The sequence below is a fragment of the Monodon monoceros genome, unplaced genomic scaffold (genome assembly GCF_005190385.1).
Source record: "Monodon monoceros isolate NGI ecotype Baffin Bay Population unplaced genomic scaffold, NGI_Narwhal_1 Super_Scaffold_22, whole genome shotgun sequence".
In the NCBI taxonomy this organism is placed as follows: Eukaryota; Metazoa; Chordata; class Mammalia; order Artiodactyla; family Monodontidae; genus Monodon; species Monodon monoceros.
This window is the reverse complement of record NW_021703779.1, coordinates 50,959,644-50,979,183: the sequence shown is the minus strand read 5'-3', so window position 1 is coordinate 50,979,183 and position 19,540 is coordinate 50,959,644. Positions and strand designations below refer to the sequence as shown.

The 19,540-nt window shown below is 39.6% G+C and overlaps 1 protein-coding gene across 1 annotated transcript; it reads left to right on the top strand.

Moving 5' to 3' along the window:
- Positions 1–2,676: 2,676 nt before the first annotated feature.
- On the top strand, positions 2,677–3,409 carry LOC114905949. The gene has a single exon (XM_029240299.1). The coding sequence runs from the start codon at positions 2,915–2,917 to the stop codon at positions 3,374–3,376; it is 462 nt and encodes a 153-aa protein (XP_029096132.1). The 5' UTR covers positions 2,677–2,914; the 3' UTR covers positions 3,377–3,409.
- Positions 3,410–19,540: the final 16,131 nt, after the last annotated feature.

The following is a 19,540-nucleotide window of genomic DNA, read 5'->3' as shown; positions in this document are numbered from 1 at the left end:
CTCTCTCAGATGATTACCCTGCTTCCTTGTTCACTGATAAAATAGAAGGCATCAAAAAGGAACTTCCACATCCTCCCACAACCAAATCTAATTGCTGCTCTTCATGTGAACCCATATAATCTTCCTTCAATGAATCAACTGTTCCTGAGCCTTCCTAAGGCAACTCCTCCACTTGTCCACTCAATTTCATACTCCCTTGACTACTAAATTGTCCCTTCTTTCCTTTACCATAAAACATTCCCACTTTACCAGATCATTTCCATCAGCACAAGGACATGTTTATAATAACATGTTTATTTCTAATTTTAAAAAACCCTTTCTTGACCCACATTCCTCTCCCCCACCTACCATCCCCTACCCCATTTCTCTATTGCACCTTATAGCAAAATTCCTCCAAAGATTTGTCTAAATTATCTACCTCCACTTCTTTTTCTCTCCTCTCATTCTCTATTGAAAACACTCTAATCAGGTTTTACCCCCACCACTCCAACAAACTGTCCTTGTCAGTGTTACCAGTAATCTCCATATTACAAAATCCAATGGGTAATCCTCAGACTTCTTTTCCTCTCAGCAGTATCTGATCACTCCCTTCCCTTTGATACATTTTTTTTCACTTGGTTTCAGAGACACTGCTCTCTCTCCTACTTCTCTGACATCTCTTTCCCAATCTCCTTTGCTATTTCTCACTTATCTTACGTTCTTTATATGTTGGAATGCTGTCAGTACTCAGACCTTGGTCCTCTTCTCTATTTACACTTATTCCCTGGGTGCTGTCATCCAGTCTCATGCCTTTAAATACCATATTTGCAAAGATCTTCCAAAATTTTATCTCTATTCCTGATCCATCCTGTTAACTCTTAAACTTATATAGTATCCAGCAGCATACTGACATGTCTACTTGGATGTCTTAGAGGCACCTCAAACTTACCATATCCAAAGCAGAATTTTTGATTTCTACCTATCTTCTTAAATCTGCTCTTTTTATAGTATATCTCATATCAGAAATGGGCAACTCCAGTTGTTTAGGACAAAAGCCTTGGAGACATTCTCTTTCTTTCATACCCCATACTCAATTCATCATCAAATCCTATTAGCTCTTCTTTCAAAATATTCCAAATTTAACCACTTCTCACCCCTGTATTATGGCCCCAACCTCTATTTATCTAGCCTGGATTATTGTCATAGTCTAGTCTCCATGTTTTGGCCCTGGTTCCCCTAGCATCTATTCTTTACATAGCATCTTCTAGACTCTAGAATCTATAGAGACGTCTCTCCTTTGCTTAAAACCTACCAGTGGCTCCCCATCTCAGAGTAAAAGCCAAATCCTTACATGGCCTATGAAGCCCTACATATGATCTAAGCCTAGTGCCTCTCTGACTATACCTTCTATCACCCTTTGCTTTCTCTGTTTATGTCATATTGATCTTCTTGTTCTTTCTCAAATATACCAGACATGCTCCTGACTCACAAGCACTTGCTGTTCCCTCTGCTTAGAATGCTCTTCCCCCAGAAATCCACATGTTCACTCCCTCATCTCTGTCAGGTCTCTGATTAAATGTCACAATATCAGAGAATCCTTACTCGAGCACCTCATATTAAATAAAACCACCACCACTTCTTCCCCAGCATTCTCTATCTTCTTAACATTTTTTCTTTATAGTTATCAACACCACCTGATACGCTATAAATGTCTTTCTCAGTTATTTGTCTCCCCCTCTAGGATGTCAGCTTCATGAGGGCAGGGACTTTCTGTCCACTGCTAGATCTCCAAAGTCTAGAACAGGCCTGGAACACAGTAGGTACTCAATAAATATTTGTTGAATAAATGAATTTTCTAAGCTATCCCAGATTTTCTCCACCATTAAATTTAATCATTCCTCCTAACATTCCCTCCTTAAGGTAAGTTAGTGTCATTTCAGAGGAAATTAAGATACAGATGGTGAATTGTCAAAGGTTGCAGAAGAGTCACATGTCAGATTGGACCTCCACAGGAGTAGAGAAAGCCTGGGACTAAGAGGAAAATTATGGAAGAAGAAAGTATTAGACTTGTAAAATATTTTCTGTGAAAGGGATACTATCATCTATTATTTATTTGTTTTCTGCCATTATGATATCAACCCCATGAGGTTTTTCTCTGTGCACTACTGTACCCCAGTGCTTAGAAAAATACTTGGCACATAGCTAATGCTTGATAAATACTTGCTGAATGACTCAGTGAAAATGAATTACTCTAGACTCACAGCTGGTGTGGGCCAGAAGGTAAACAACTAAAGGGAAAGAGTCTGGAGGCAAGGAAATCATTAGGAGGCTATTATGTTCATCCCCAAAAGGTTGTAAGCCAGTGAGCCTGTGAGCTTTTTGACTTTGTACCTACAGCTCAGATCTTAGATTAGCCAACGTCTGAGATACTAGTTGCCACACTAAACCTCACCTGTCCTGCTTTATATGCAAACCTCCAACTCAGTTATTACCCACTTATTTTCTACTTTGAGGGATTTTCTGCTATTAGGGGTTGGTGTCCTTCCCATCGTATCCTAGGGAAGTAAGTAGGTGTGCTTTGCCCCAATATCTCACTAGCTGGAGATATAACCTAAGAAAACTACTGCCAAAAGTCACCCATGAAGTGGTGCATTATGACTATTTAAGAAGCCACAGAGCCTTTGTGACCTCACTCCTGCTCCAGAGGTAGCTTGATAAGTCACAGCAGAGGGCAGTTGGGGCATAACTTCACACAAGTCATCAAGACCTCCTCCACCTTGCTTCTGAGGAGAAGCCATCAGAAACGAACTGTACTTTTAGCTTATTTCAGTTTCAGTTTATCAGTCATCTTGGGCCAACTACCAACCAACTTCTTTTGAAGACCAACTTGCCAGAAAGCACTTTTTTCATCTTTCAGATACAGCTTACTTGAATCATGCAGTGCATAGGGGATATCAGTGAAGAAGTCTGGCAAGACTACATCACCCTCTTCCTACAGACTGTAATGTGCTGTGATGCAGCGATAATCACCAATTCCCCACCCTGGTTGTTAGCTTCTTATCCTGAAGTCAACTTGTTCCAATTGACCCAGGAAGAAATGCAGATCTTGCTGGTGAGAGAGGAGAGAGAGAAGTTGTTTCTTCAGGGAATCACCCTTACAGGGACCAAATGCTTGTTGATCCGGGACAACCTGTACACTGAGGGCAACAACACCATGGACCTCCACACCAAAGGCCAGAGTCGGGGCAGCCAGGCAGTGACAGTAGTTCAGATCGAGTCTGTATACCTTGTGGTGATAGGACACAAAGGAACAGGAGGAGGGTCTCTCAACTTCAAGGTTTTCAGGATGGCGGGTTACATCAGAGAGGCCATTCATCAACACCTGGCCCATTTCTAACTAAATAAAAAGGCACTGGTGTTTGACCTGGAATTTGAATTCAGTGTTATCTGATTCACCTTCTAGATTAACATAGTCTTGAGGAAAATAAAAGGAGATCCCAGATCAGGTTTGGAGGGGTGTGTGTGTGTGTGTGTGTGTGTGTGTGTGTGTGTGTGTGTGTTAGGAAAGGGGCAGATTGGGGAGTGAGTATTCAAGCATTTGTTTCTTTGCACATTTTTTACACCTAGAACACAATCCCTCCCTTCTCAACACTTGGAGGGAAGAGTAGTGGACTGGGAAGTAGAAAATCTTGGTTGTACTCCCAACTTTTTCCTGACTTACTATATTTTTCTCTGGGCCTCAGTTTCCTTATCTGTACAATGAGGAGTGCACTATGTCTCTAAGGGCCCTTCAAGCTCTGGAAATCTATGTTTTTGTAATAATCACATACATCCTTCAAAATCCAGCACAAGTACTACCTCCTTGAGGAAGCTTTCTCTGCCTGCCTCTACCTTAGGGCTGACCATAATTTGAATTACCAAAGCACTAACTCTCTGGGTAATTGGTTTGGACTTAATCATACTTTGCCTAACATTTCTTGTATGATTGTCCTGTGATCTTGTTTAACTTTTCACATACACATTAGTTTTGTTTCCCAACTTTATTATAATCTCCTAAAGGGCAGGTTGTTTGTCTTCTACTTCTCTATTTCCCTCCTGGGATAACCCAGCATGGGGCTTTGCTAGGGGAGTTGGCTACACACATAAAATCACTTATCAGGAATAGAGAGATTTTCCAAAGTGGGGATTCTGCTGGGTGTTGATGATCCAGGGCACTTGTGGCTAGATTTTATTCTTCCAATTTGTAGCTCACCTTTGGACCATTTATCTGTTCATTGTTGTCACCATCAGGGGAAACATGGGTGGTCAGAAGCTAAGAAAGAAAGTAAAAATTCTAAACATTCCATCTGGCTTGTTGCTAGCTACTGTGGACATGCTGGAGTGAAAGAATACAGGAATGAGAAAGATGAGGTTGAGTAATAAAGCATAGTGCTTATTTGACCCTGCTGCCACCAGTCCCCAGGAGCAGTGATTATGGAGAACACTCTTCTCTGTCAGTTACAGGGAACCACTTCAAATCCCCCCCCCATACACACTCTCAAAAGCCTGTAAAGGTCAAGGTTTAAACATGGAGGTTGTAAAATATCTGTGTGCTATTCAATACAAGTATAATGCCTGTCATATATGTAACTTAAATATTTTAATAGCCACATTAAAAATGAAAAATGATACAGGTGAATTTAATTTTAAGAATGTATTTTATTTAACCCATGACATCCAAAATATTATTATTTAAACACATAATCAATAAAAATATTATTGATGAGATATTTTACATGTTTGCATACAAAGTCTTCAAAATCTGGTGTGCATTTTACATTTGCAACACATCTCAATTCAGACAAGTCTCATTTCAAATGCTCAATAGTCACAAGTATCTAGTGGCTACCGTATTTGGCAATGTGGCTCTAGGCCAATGCCATCCAATGTTTGAAACCCCTCTACAACATCCTTGCTAGCACATCCATCCATCCAACACTTTTCATGCCAGGCATTGGCTAGGTAATTAATAAAAATGTCAAAATAATTGAGAAAAGAATTTTCTTAGATAAAATTCTAGTGGGGACAAGACAAATGAAAAATACGTTGCAATACAATGAGGTAGATGGCATGAAAAAGTTTGTTTATGCAAATATGTATTGAGCTCCCACGGTGTCGGGCACTGTTCTAGACACAGCAGTAAAGAAAACACACAAAAACCTATGTTCATAGAGCTTACATTCTAATGGAAGAGATAGAATATGTGTCAGGAGTTAATAAGTGTCATGAAGATAAACAAAGCAGTATAAAGGGAGACAGAGAGTGATGGGAGGGACTATTTAAAATAGGAGGTCAGGGGCAGCATCTTTGGAGAGACAATATCTGTACAGAGGCCTAATGAAGTGAGGAAGTGAGTCATGAAGAGAACTAGGGAAAGTGTTTCAGGTAGAGACAAGAGCCATTCAAAGGCCCTGAGACAGGAGTGTGCCTGATCTTTTGAGGAACTATCAGGAGACCAATGCGGTTGCAGCCTCCCAGGACAATGCCCCTTTCCCTTCCCACCTGCAGCATCCTCAGGCATGTTGGTGAGGCAGCAGATACTGTCTTCTGGGGTGGAAAAGCAAAGCAGAGCAAATGGTCTCATTGCTCTCCTTCTGGGTCCTCTTTTTCTAATGAAATTGCTTTAACTTTTATTTTGGCAGTCATATTATACTGCTGACTGACATTGAGCTCCTAGTTAACTAAACCCCCTAAGGCTTTTTCACACTGGCTGCTGTTAAGAAAAGAGCTTGAAATAGTGGTAGGGCAATAAGCCAGGGAAAAAATTAAATGTGGAAGTGGCTTCAGTAGAGCCTTCATCTTGGATAGAGCCCCCATGTGGCATGATGCATATCCCTGAAGGGAAAGAGAACGAGGTGAGATGGAGGGAAAAGAAGGAAAATTCTTAAGTTAATTGAGGCTTCTACATTATTCTTTGCAGCCTGGATCTCCCAGGCAAAACAACATGTTCAGGAATTAGGGCCACTGAGGAAAATGGCCTTGCCAGTTACAAAGGCCCAGGCAAATCTTTCATTAGAGGACAAGCTAAAGTATGCAGATTCCCCATTGAACAAGAGATTTAATTGAGTGTATGGCTGACTGAGGCCCAAGGTGGTAAGCTGGGAAGGGGAAGGGAGCCTAGTTGGGCCACATAGCAGAGATCCTGCCCTTCCCAGCCAGAGAGAAGCACTTCACTATGGTACCAGTTCATGCCTAGCTTGTTGCCATGGTGAATCTTTCCCTGGAAGCTGAACGTGTCTTGCATAAGTAAGGTACAACTGAAAGTAGAGAAAAATTCGTTTGGGCCCTTCTATTCCCAGAAGGGATCAGGATAGACTCTGTGAGGGCTCAGTGTCAGTACAGAGAAGCTTGAAACTTGCTGTGAGGATTCATCTCCTCTCTCCATCCACCCTGTGTGACTTTGTTGCTTTAGGTATTCACAGTGGAATTCTGAAGCTAGCCTTAACCTTCATCTGCTACCTTGGTGCCCACTTTTCCTTTCTTGTACTCTGCAGTCCAGCCACACTGAACAGGTCATTTTTGTCGGGACATGCTTCACAATTTCTTCCATGGTGTTCTCAGAATTCACTGCTACTTGCCCTCCTCTCTTCTTCTCTAACAATCTCAAGCACATATCCTACTTACTTGCCTAGGCCCAGGCACTAGGTCCATTCCTATAATGATATTCCTTACTCCCCAGGTTTGGAGGTGTTTCCTCATGACTTGGAATCCCCCATCTTGTGCTTTGCACCTCTCTCATAACACTTAACTCCTCAACTTTCAGTTCTTACTATGCAGGTACATATCTTCTCTCCCTTATTAGCCTACAAGTTCCCCTAGAGATGACTATTTTGTTGTAATTCCCATTATCAGGCTTTTGTTCTGGAAGTTCTCAATGCTGGATGATTAAATAAATGACAGACATAATGAATGGATAAAGGCCGATTTTCCAACCAAGCCACTTCCTTGGTTTCATGCATTTTAAATTAATGGAGACTAGAGGTGCGGAAGGGAAGATGGCGGAAGAGTAAGACGTGGAGATCACCTTCCTCCCCACAGATATACCAGAAATACATCTACACGTGGAGCAACTTCTACAGAACACCTACTGAATGCTGGCAGAAGACCTCAGACCCCCAAAAAGCCTAAGAAGCAGCGGATTAAATCTCCACAATCAACTTGATGTACCCTGCATCTGTGGAATACATGAACAGACAACCAATCATCCCAAATTGAGGAGGTGGATTTCGAGAGCAAGATTTATGATTTTTTCCCCTTTTCCTCTTTTTCCAAGAGTCAGTGCTGTGCCTCTGAGGTGGGAGAGCCAACTTCAGGACACTGCTCACTCAACAAGAGACCTCCCAGCTCCACATAATAACAAAAGGTGAAAATCTACCAGAGATCTCCATCTCAACACCAGCACCCAGCTTCACTCAACGACCAGCAAGCTACAGTGCTGGACAATCTATGCCTAACAACTAGCAAAATAGGAACACAACCCCACCTATTAGCAGAGAGAGTGCCTAAAATCATAATAAGTCCACAGACACCACAAAACACACCACCAGACGTGAACCTGCCCACTAGAGACACAAGATCCAGCCTCATCCACAAGAACACAGGCACTAGTCCCCTCCACCAGGAAGCCTACACAACCCACTGAAACAACCTTAGCCACTGGGGACAGACATCAAAAACAACGGGAACTACGAACCTGCAGCCTGCAAAAAGGAGACCCCAAACACAGTAAGATAAGCAAACAGAGAAGACAGAAAATCACACAGCAGATGAAGGAGCAAGATAAAAACGCACCAGACCTAACAAATGAAGAGGAAATAGGCAGTCTACCTGAAAAAGAATTCAGAATAATGATAGTAAAGATGATCCAAAATCTTGGAAATAGAATAGAGAAAATACAAGAAATGTTGAACAAGGACCTAGAAGAACTAAAGATGAAAGAAACAGTGATGAACAACACAAGAAATGAAATGAAAAAGACTCTAGATGGGATCAATAGCAGAATAACTGAGGCAGAAGAACGGATAAGTGACCTGGAAAATAAAATAGTGAAAAAAATTATTGCGGAGCAGAATAAAGAAAAAAGAATGAAAAGAACTGAGGACAGTCTCAGAGACCTCTGGGACAACATTAAACGCACCAACATTCGAACTATAGGGGTCCCAGAAGAAGAAGAGAAAAAGAAAGGGACTGAGAAAGTATTTGAAGAGATAATAGTTGAAAACTTCCCTAATATGGGAAAGGAAATAGTTAATCAAGTCCAGGAAGCACAGAGAGTCCCATACAGGATAAATACAAGGAGAAATACGCCAAGACACATATTAATCAAACTGTCAAAAATTAAATACAAAGAAAGCATATTAAAAGCAGCAAGGGAAAAACAACAAATAACACACAAGGGAATCCCCATAAGGTTAACAGCTGATCTCTCAGCAGAAACTCTGCAAGCCAGAAGGGAGTGCCAGGACATACTGAAAGTGATGAAGAAGGAAAACCTGCAACCAAGATTACTCTACCCAGCAAGGATCTCATTCAGATTTGATGGAGAAATTAAAAACTTTACAGACAAGCAAAAGCTGAGAGAGTTCAGCACCACCAAACCAGCTTTACAACAAATGCGAAAGGAACTTCTCTAGGCAAGAAACACAAGAGAAGGAAAAGACCTATAAAAACGAACCCAAAACAATTTAGAAAATGGGAATAGGAACATACATATCGATAATTACCTTAAATGTAAATGGACTAAATGCTCCCACCAAAAGACACTGATTGGCTGAATGGATACAAAAACAAGACCCATATATATGCTGTCTACAAGAGACCCACTTCAGACCTAGAGACACATACAGACTGAAAGTAAGGGGATGGAAAAAGATATTCCATGCAAATGGAAACCAAAAGAAAGCTGGAGTAACAATTCTCATATCAGACAAAATAGACTTTAAAATAAAGACTATTAGAAGAGACAAAGAAGGACACTACATAATGATCAAGGGATCGAACCAAGAAGAAGATATAACAATTGTAAATATTTATGCACCCGACATAGGAGCACCTCAATACATAAGGCAAATACTAACAGCCATAAAACGGGAAATCGACAGTAGCACATTCATAGTAGGGGACGTTAACACCCCACTTTCACCAATGGACAGATCATCCAAAATGAAAATCAATAAGGAAACACAAGCTTTAAATGATACATTAAACAAGATGGACTTAAATGATATTTATAGGACATTCCATCCAAAAACAACAGAATACACATTTTTCTCGAGTGCTCATGGAACATTCTCCAGGATAGATCATATCTTGGGTCACAAATCAAGCCTTGGTAAATTTAAGAAAATTGAAATTGTATCAAGTATCTTTTCCGACCACAATGCCATGAGACTACATATCAATTACAGGAAAAGATCTGTAAAAAATACAAACACATGGAGGCTAAACAATACACTACTTAATATTGAAGTGATCACTGAAGAAATCAAAGAGGAAATTAAAAAATACCTAGAAACAAATGACAATGGAGACATGACGACCCAAAACCTATGGGATGCAGCAAAAGCAGGTCTAAGAGGGATGTTTATAGCAATACAAGCCCACCTTAAGAAGCAGGAAACATCTCGAATAAACAACCTAACCTTGCACCTCAAGCAATTAGAGAAAGAAGAACAAAAAACCCATAAGTTAGCAGAAGGAAAGAAATCATAAAAATAAGATCAGAAATAAATGAAAAAGAAATGAAGCAGACAAGAGCAAAGATCAATAAAACTAAAAGCTGGTTCTTTGAGAAGATAAAGAAAATAGATAAACCATTAGCCAGACTCATCAAGAAAAAAAGGGATAAGACTCAAATCAATAGAATTAGAAATGAAAAAGGAGAAGTAACAACTGACACTGCAGAAAAAAAAGACATCATGAGAGATTACTACAAGCAACTCTATACCAATAAAATATACAACCTGGAAGAAATGGACAAATTCTTAGAAATGCACAAAGTACATAGACTGAATCAGGAAGAAATAGAATATATGAACAGACCAATCACAAGCACTGAAATTGAAACTGTGATTAAAAATCTTCAAACAAACAAAAGCCCAGGACCAGATGGCTTCACAGCCGAATTCTATCCAACATTTAGAGAAGAGCTAACACCTATCCTTCTCAAACTCTTCCAAAATATAGCAGAGGGAGGAACATTTCCAAATTACTTCTACGAGGCCACCATCACCTTGATACCAAAACCAGATAAGGATGTCACAAAGAAAGAAAACTACAGGCCTATATCACTGATGAACATAGACGCAAAAATCCTCAACAAAATACTAGCAAACAGAATCCAACAGCACATTAAAAGGATCATACAACATGATCAACTGGGGTTTATTCCAGGAATGCAAGGATTCATCGGTATACGCAAATCTATCAATGTGATATACCATATTAACAAATTGAAGGAGAAAAACCATATGATCATCTCAGTAGATGCAGAGAAAGCTCTTGACAAAATTCAACACCCATTTATGATAAAAACCCTGCAGAAAGTAGGCATAGAGGGAACTTTCCTCAACATAGTAAAGGCCATATATGACAAGCCCACAGCCAACATCATCCTCAATGGTGAAAAACTGAATCCATTTCCACTAAGATCAGGAACAAGACAAGATTGTCCACCCTCACCACAGTTATTCAACATAGTTTTGGAAGTTTTAGCCACAGCAATCAGAAAGAAAAGGAAATAAAAGTAATCCAAATTGGAAAAGAAGAAGTAAAGCTGTCACTGTTTTCAGATGACATGATACTATACATAGAGAATCCTAAATATGCCACCAGAAAACTACTAGAGCTAATCAATGAACTTGGTAAAGTAGCAGGATACAAAATTAATGCACAGAAATCTCTGGCATTCCTATACACTAATTATGAAAAATCTGAAAGTGAAATCCAGAAAACACTCCCATTTACCATTGCAACAAAAAGAAAAAATATCTAGGATGAAAGCTATCTAAGGAGACAAAAGACCTGTATGCAGAAAATTATAAGACACTGATGAAAGAAATTAAAGATGATACAAATAGATGGAGAGATATACCATGTTCTTGGATGGGAAGAATCAACATTGTGAAAATGACTCTACTACCCAAAGCAATCTACAGATTCAATGCAATCCCTATCAAACAACCACTGGCATTTTTCACAGAACTAGAACAAAAAATTTCACAATTTGTATGGAAACACAAAAGACCCCGAATAGCCAAAGCAATCTTGAGAACGAAAAACGGAGCTGGAGAAATCAGGCTCCCTGACTTCAGACTATACTACAAAGCTACAGTAATTAAGACAGTATGGTACTGGCACATAAACAGAAAGATAGATGAATGGAACAGGATAGAAAGCCCAGAGATAAACCCACGCACATATGGTCACCTTACCTTTGATGAAGGAGGCAGGAATGTACAGTGGAGAAAGGACAGCCTCTTCGATAAGTGGTGCTGGGATAACTGGACAGGTACATGTAAAAGTATGCGATTAGATCACTCCTTAACACCATACACAAAAATAAGCTCAAAATGGATTAAAGACCTAAATGTAAGGCCAGAAACTATCAAACTCTTAAAGGAAAACATAGGCAGAACACTCTATGTCATAAATCAGAGCAAGATCCTTTTTGACCCACCTCCTAGAGAAATGGAAGCAAAAATAAACAAATGGGACCTAATGAAACTTCAAAGCTTTTGCACAGCAAATGAAACCATAAAGAACACCAAAAGACAGCCCTCAGAATGGGAGAAAATATTTGCAAATGAAGCAACTGACAAAGGATTAATCTCCGAAATTTACAAGCAGCTCATGCAGCTCAATTACAAGAAAAGAAACAACCCAATCCAAAAATGGGCAGAAGACCTAAATAGACATTTCTCCAAAGAAGATATACAGACTATCAACAAACACGTGAAAGAATGCTTAACATCATTAATCATTAGAGAAATGCAAATCAAAAGTACAATGAGATATCATCTCACACCAGTCAGAATGGCCATCACCAAAAAATCTAGAAACAATAAATGCTGGAGAGGTTGTGGAGAAAAGGGAACACTCTTGCACTGCTGGTCGGAGTGTGAATTGGTTCAGCCACTATGGAGAACAGTATGGAGGTTCCTTAAGAAATTACAAATAGAAATACCATATGACCCAGCAATCCCACTACTGGGCATATACCCTGAGAAAACTAAAATTCAAGAAACAGTCATGTACCAAAATGTTCATTGCAGCTCTATTTACAATAGCCCGGAGATGGAAACAAGCTAAGTGCCCATCCTCGGATGAATGGATAAAGAAGATGTGGCACATATATACAATGGAATATTGCTCAGCCATAAAAAGAAACGAAATTGAGCTATTTGTAATGAGGTGGATAGACCTAGAGTCTGTCATACAGAGTGAAGTATGTCAGAAAGAGAAAGACAAATACTGTATGCTTACACATATATATGGAATTTAAGAGAAAAATGTCATGAAGAACCTAGGAGTAAGACAGGAATAAAGACACAGACCTACTGGAGAATGGACTTGAGGATATGGGGAGGGGGAAGGGTGAGTTGTGACAAAGCGAGAGAGAGGCATGTACATATATACACTAACAAACGTAAGGTAGATAGCTAGTGGGAAGCAGCCGCATAGCACAGGGAGATCAGGTCGGTGCTTTGTGACCGCCTGGAGGGGTGGAATAGGGAGGGTGGGAGGGAGGGAGACGCAAGAGGGAAGACATATGGGAACATATGTATATGTATAACTGATTCACTTTGTTATAAAGCTGAAACTAACACACCATTGTAGAGCAATTATACCCCAATAAAGATGTTAAGAAAATAAATAAATAAAATAAAATACCACTTACTACTGTCTAACATAGTATATATTTATTTGCTTATTTATTATGTATACTGCATAATAGAATATAAGTACCATGAGAACATAGATGTTTGACTGTTATGATTATTGTTATATCCCCTGTAAAACTAGCACAGTGCCTGGCACATAGGAGGTTCTCAATAAATACTTATTGAAAGAGTATATGAACAAACATTTTCAAGGGCCTAATATGCTGCAGATCTTGTGTTAGGCTATACTGAGAGGAGAGAGGTAGTTGGAGATAGACTTTCTATCCTGTGGTGGGAGGAGGAGGCTTACAAATTAGTCAGGGAGTCAAATACACCCACTAGTAACTCTCCTGAGGTAGAATGTGGTAGCTACTATGAGTGTGTATAATCTTCAATGCAATGTCAGGGGTGAGATAACTTATTTCAGAATAGGGTAGTTTCTGAAATCTTTGGAAGAAGGTGGGATATGACCTGTGGTTATGGAGATGTACAGAACTGTCAAAGGTGAGAAGAAGCAAAGGGAAGGGAATTTCATATAGAGGGGACACATTGAGTAAAGGCACAGAGAAGAAGAAGTGGCAGAAATGTTTGGACAGACAACAGAAGGTTGTCTAGGGTGGCTGGCTGGAAAGTAAGCTGCATCAGAGTGAGTGGAAGAGGCAGACTAGGTTCAGGGCAGGAGGCTTCTGGCTCTCTAGGCCAACTATGAAAACTGAGAAGCACCTTACAGAAATGAATAGTGTGTATTTATGAAAACAAGCAGCAAGAATACTGGATTAAGTTTATCTCAAAAAGAAACACCAACCTTCGCTGTGGAATTAATGCTTGGCACCATCATAAAAATCCCTACAGGGGTACTAGTGGATAGTGAAAAATATAGAGGATATTTATCAGGTTTTTATATTTTTCTGAACCTGCCTGCAAGCTTGATTTTAGATGTCCCAAAAGGTTTCTCACTCAGTTCTCACAGCTGGGACAAATTGTTGCCATCAAAGACATCTGTTCTTTGTTAAATGGCCCAACACCCAGGCAATCTGGAAGAATTGCATGCTATGTATAAAAAATTATTTGCACATTGCTTTAAAAAAAATCTTCCAAGCCCACATTGCTGCTTCTCAGTACTCTTACAATGTCAGCTATCTAGTGCACTCTGCCCCATCCTCATCCTCATCATTGTCCTTGCCATCATTATCATTATTACTATCACCATCATCATATTATTGCTTTTGGGTGAGGAGGGGGGACAGAAATATTTCAGTCGTTACTTTAAGAGGCCATTCATTTTCATGGATCTCTCCTTTCACTCATAGTATGGGCATCTTTATTTTTGAGTGTTCTTCATTTTTATCTTACCAGAATCCCTTTTCTTCCTTTTGATAGCTGTCTCCCCAATTTCCCTTTCCTCAGTGGTTCAGGTAGGTTGGCACACCTCCTCTTCCTGACTCATTATTCCCCTGACCACAGTGAGTGGTTCAGGACCAGAAAGTGACCAATGCTGAGCCAATCCTGGGACTTTTGCTGAAACGACTGGTAATATTATATTTTATTTCCATTGGAATTACTAGATATAAGGATGAGGATAATAACAGAAATCCCTTGTTGAGTATTTACAATTATTCTAAATCCTTTACATGGATTAACTCATTTCATCATCACAGTAACTCAATGAGATAGGTAGTATTATAAACCACGTTTTACAGAGGGTACATAACATCAAGTAACTGTCAAAGTCACACAGTAAGTGGCAGAACAGGCAGTCTTCTGGCAGTGGAACTTCACAGCTTGTGCTCTTGACCATTAGGCTATATTGTAGATGAATATATTATATGTCTAAAGTAGTTGGGGGTGAAGCTGGAGTGACTGAGAATGAAACTGAACTATTAAGAGAGAGAAGTCACGTCCTAAAGATGTCATTGAGCTCCTGAATCCAGATACCCTTGATCTTCTGAGGTCTCTGAATCAATAAATTCCCTTCGTTGCTTACGCCAGTTTGAATTGTGTTTCTGACACTTGCAAAACTAATCTTCCTTCAATTTTGTCTTACTCAGAGCCTCAGATTTCCGTGAATTGGAAGTGGAGGAGGAAGAGTCTTGGACCACTTCAGGCCCTGACTGGCTCCATTATCTCCTCCTCTTGGAGCCACATGACCTCTGCCTATAGTTCCAAGACGACCTTAGTCTTTGGAACTATCACTGACCTATGAAAAGGGAATCTAAATCATGGCTGAGGAGATTCCCCATCAAGTACCATTGACTGGAAGCCTTGCTTGGACATTGAATCACAGTACTACTCACTAAGCTTTTGCCTTGCTATCAAAACCTTGTCCCCACCTTAAAGTCTGGTTTTGGTAGTTCAGTTGCTTCCTGCATTCCTCTTTTTTTCACTGCCTCAGCAATCTGCTTGATGTCATCATCCTTCAGGAACAAAGGTCCAGGCTTTTTCTTGCCTTTTCATTTCCCAGCCACCAGAATCCATCTTGAAACCTCAAGTTGATGGCTGAGGTTCTGCTACTTGCTAAGTAAGAGGCTTCTCAAATGCCAAATGCCCACCTGATTTTCTTGTATCATATATATCTGACTTACACATGGTACTTGCTGCCAGTCTGCTTTGGTCTGGTTTTGGCATATAGAACATGCTCAATAAAAGGTTGAGCATGCCCTATAAGGTTGTAGTAGGCATTTATTGTTTACCTTCATAACATCCACTCCCCAGCATCCCTCTTCCCCTAAATCCCTGGTTTCATTTTATGGATCCATATGATGAGGTTTCAGAGAGGCTGATTCTACCCTTAACTCCAGGAGTTGATCAATCAACACATTCTACCCTTTATCTGCAAAGATTAGTTCAAGGGTGATTATGTGATCAAAGCTGGTCAAATCAAAATGAATGTCACACATATAATGGGAAAACTGGAACAAAGATGCTTTCTTTCTTCTTTTAGATGTGAAAATTGAAGAATGTATCCCTTGAAGGTGTTGGCAACCATCTTGGGGAACTAGCCTTAGTCTGAAGCCAAAATCATGGAAGGCAGGGTGAAGAGAGGGAAAGAAATCAGACCCTCTTGACATTGTTGAGCTACCAGAAAAAGCCTCACCTGAAGCTAGCCCTATCTCTGGACTGCTCGCCTGTGTGAAATAATTTTATTTTTCAGTCAATTTGAGCAGGATTTCCTTTCAAATTTAACCATAAGAATCTCAAATTATATACCTACTGTTTTTGTGGTCCCAATTATTTCTGGTTGGATGCTAACTGGGCCATATACAGTAGCATGGAGAGATACAAAACTAACATATGCTTTAGGAAAGGCAGAGATGCGATGGAACAGTATATGGTAAATGGTGTGAGGGCAAGTACTTTGGGAAAGAGGATGGCTGATTTTTAAGGTCTAGAGTTGCACTATCCAATACTATAGCCACTAGCCATATGTAGCTATTCAAATTTAAATTAATTAAAATTTGTTGAAATTAAAAACTAAACTCCTCCCTCAAGCTAGCCACATTTCTAGTGATCCATAGACATATGAGTGGCTACTCTATTGAATAGTGCAGATTAAAGAACACTTTCATCATCAACAAAGTTTTATTTGGAAAGTGTTGCTCTAGTGCAAGAAGCAAGAGCAATCATTTTCAACAATGGCTGCACATTGGAAACACTGGGGAGCTTAAAATACATATACTGATGCTCATGCCCAAGTCTAACTCCAGTGAATCAGGGCATCAAACGGTGGGGCCGATTAAGAATCTCCCCAGATATTCCTAATGTATATCCAGATCTGGGAAACATTGCTGAGTCTTGCTATTTAAAATGAGGTCAGAGAAGAGTGACATCAGAATTTTGGCAGCATAAGATGTCTCTCATTTTTGTCTCTTCTTTAACAAATAAAATTTGGCATCCATCTATAAACAAAAGTGCCTTTGTAGGAGTTGTGGTGTCCTGAACCATATGTCAAGGGATCCAGGAGGAGTCTTGCCTAGCTCTGCATCTGATAATAGGTAGACAGAACTTGATATGGGCTGAGGAATTAGCAGGAGCCTGTGAACTTGTTTCAGTCCCTCTCAGCCATGATCTGGGAGCACCTGGAAAACATAGACGTGGGTAGACACCCGTGGATGGGAAAGCTTTGGTAGAAACCCAGGTTTCCAGAGGAGAAGTTTTCAGCACTCTGCTGGAACAAACAAAACAAAACACCAAAACCAAAAAAAAGAAAAAAAAATGTTTAGATGCATTGTAATGCGTAAGAGGAACTTTTCCAGCATCATCCCTCCCCTCAAGCCTACACAGCTTAGTGCTAGAAAAGGTCGGTGCTCTCTTGCACAGGGTAAAAGGAGAGTAGTTAGTGAGTTCTCTAGCTGTGTGGGACAATGTTAAAGAAACCCATTTCTCTCCTACAGAACCTAGAGTATTAAAGCAGGCCCTCCATGACAGGGAGGAGGCAGGAGATTAGGAAATCAGCAGTTAAGAATATCAGAGGGCATTAAATGGACACAATTCCTGTTGACTGCTTTATAGACTCCAAAAGAAATCCTGTCCATCCATGAGCCACTGGAAAAACTTCATCTGAAGATCCTCTCAACTGGCCCATGGGTGCTCCCAATGCCCCAGTGCCAAATCCATACCTCCACTCTGTGGCTGGCTCATTGTGTGCACTCCTGAGGGTGGCAGTGAGAGCAAGCTTGCGTAGACAGGAAGGAGGCACAGAAAGCAGGCTAGAGGCAGTCAGCAAGGGAGAAAGCACAATCTTGAGCTACAGTGACACTTTCAGGAAAACAAAAGAAAGGTTCCCAGCAGCCAGTCTAGTGCATTGTAAGATCAAGAGGAGATATACTAACTTAAGAATTCTTCCACAAGAGGGAGCAAGAAGCGTAGAGCAGTGCATTCATACAAGGCCAAAGAAATCCTCAGAATATAAAACAGGAACGATGGAAAGTATCCCACATCTGAAGGCAGCTAGTAAACATAGGAGGTGACTGCTACTTCAAATGCAAAAAATGCAATGAAAAACTCCAAGGAACCTGAAGAATTAAGGAAACATGACATCATCAAAATGTCACAATAATCCTCTAGTAACTAAATCCAATGACATGGAGATCTGTGATTTACCTTATAAAGAATTCAAAATAGCTGTTTAAATAAAATTCAATTGCATACAAGAAAACACAGAAAAACAATTTAACAAAATAAGGAAAACAATACAGAAACAAAATTAAAAAATTAACAAACAGATAGAAATCATAAAAAGAACCAAATAGAAATTCTGGAGCTGAATAATTCAATTAATAAATTCAATGCAATAGAGAGCATCAACAGCAAAATAGATCAGGCAGAATAAAGAATAAGTTATTTAGAGAATAGGAACTTTGAAATAACCCAATTAGAGGAGATCAAAGAAAAAAGAATGAAAGAGAGCAAAGAAAACTTATGTGATCTATAGGATTCCATCAGAAGAAGAAATATTAGAAAAATCAGAATTCCAGAAGGAGAAGAAAGGGATAAGTAAGCAGAAAATTTATTTACAGAAATTCTCATTGGGGAATGATAGTCTGTTAAATAAATGGTGCTGGGAAAACTGGGTAACCACAAGCAGAAGAATGAAAATGGACCCCTATCTTTCACCACTCACAAAAATTAAAATGAAATGTATTACATTCTTAAACATAAGACCTGAAATGGTAAAACCCCTAGAAAAAACATAGGGGGAAAGCTCCCTGACAATAGTCTTAGAAATGATATTTTTGGATATGACAACAAAAGCACAAGCAATATATACAAGCACAATAGCAAAAAATAAGTGGCATTTTATCAAACTAAAAAGCTTCTGCACAGCAAAAGAAAGGTTCCCTTTTCTCCACACCTGCTCCAACATTTATTGTTTGTAGATTTGATCATGGCCATTGTAACAGGTGTTAGGTGATACCGCATTGTAGATTTGATTTACGTTTTTCTAATAATTAGTGATGTTGAGCATCCTTTCATGTGCTTTTTAACCATCTGTATGTCTTCTTTGAAGAATTGTACATTTATATCTTCCACACATTTTTTGATATTGAGCTTCAAGAGCTGTTTGTATATTTCGGAGATTAATCCCTTGTCAGTTGCTTTGTGTGCAAATATTTTCTCCCATTCTGTGGGTTGTCTTTTCGTTTTGTTGATGGTTTCCTTGACTGTGCAAGAGCTTTTGAGTTTAATTAGGTTCCAATTGTTTATTTTTGGTTTTATTTCCATTAATCTAGGAGACAGGTCGAAAAAATATTGATGGGATTTATGTAAGACAGTGTTCTGCCTATGATTTCCTCTAAAAGTTTTATAGTATCCGGACTTATATTTAGGTCTTTAACCCACTTTGAGAATTTTTGTGTGTGTATGGTGTTAGGGTATTTTCTATTTTCATTCTTTTACATGGAGCTGTCCAGTTTTCATAGCACCACTTATTGATGAGACTGTCTTTTCTCCATTGTATATTCTTACTTGCTATGTCATGGATTAGGTGACCATAAATGTGTGGGCTTATCTGTGGACTTTCTACACTATTCCACTGATCAATGTTTCTGTTTTTATGACAGCACCATATTGATCTGATGACTATAGCTTGGTAGTACGGTCTGAAGTCAGGGAGCCTGATTCCTCCAGCTCCATTGTTCTTT

Excerpts from the sequence above, each read along its gene's own strand:
- LOC114905949 (XM_029240299.1), top strand. The coding sequence starts at position 2,915 with ATGCAGTGCATAGGGGATATCAGTGAAGAAGTCTGGCAAGACTACATC.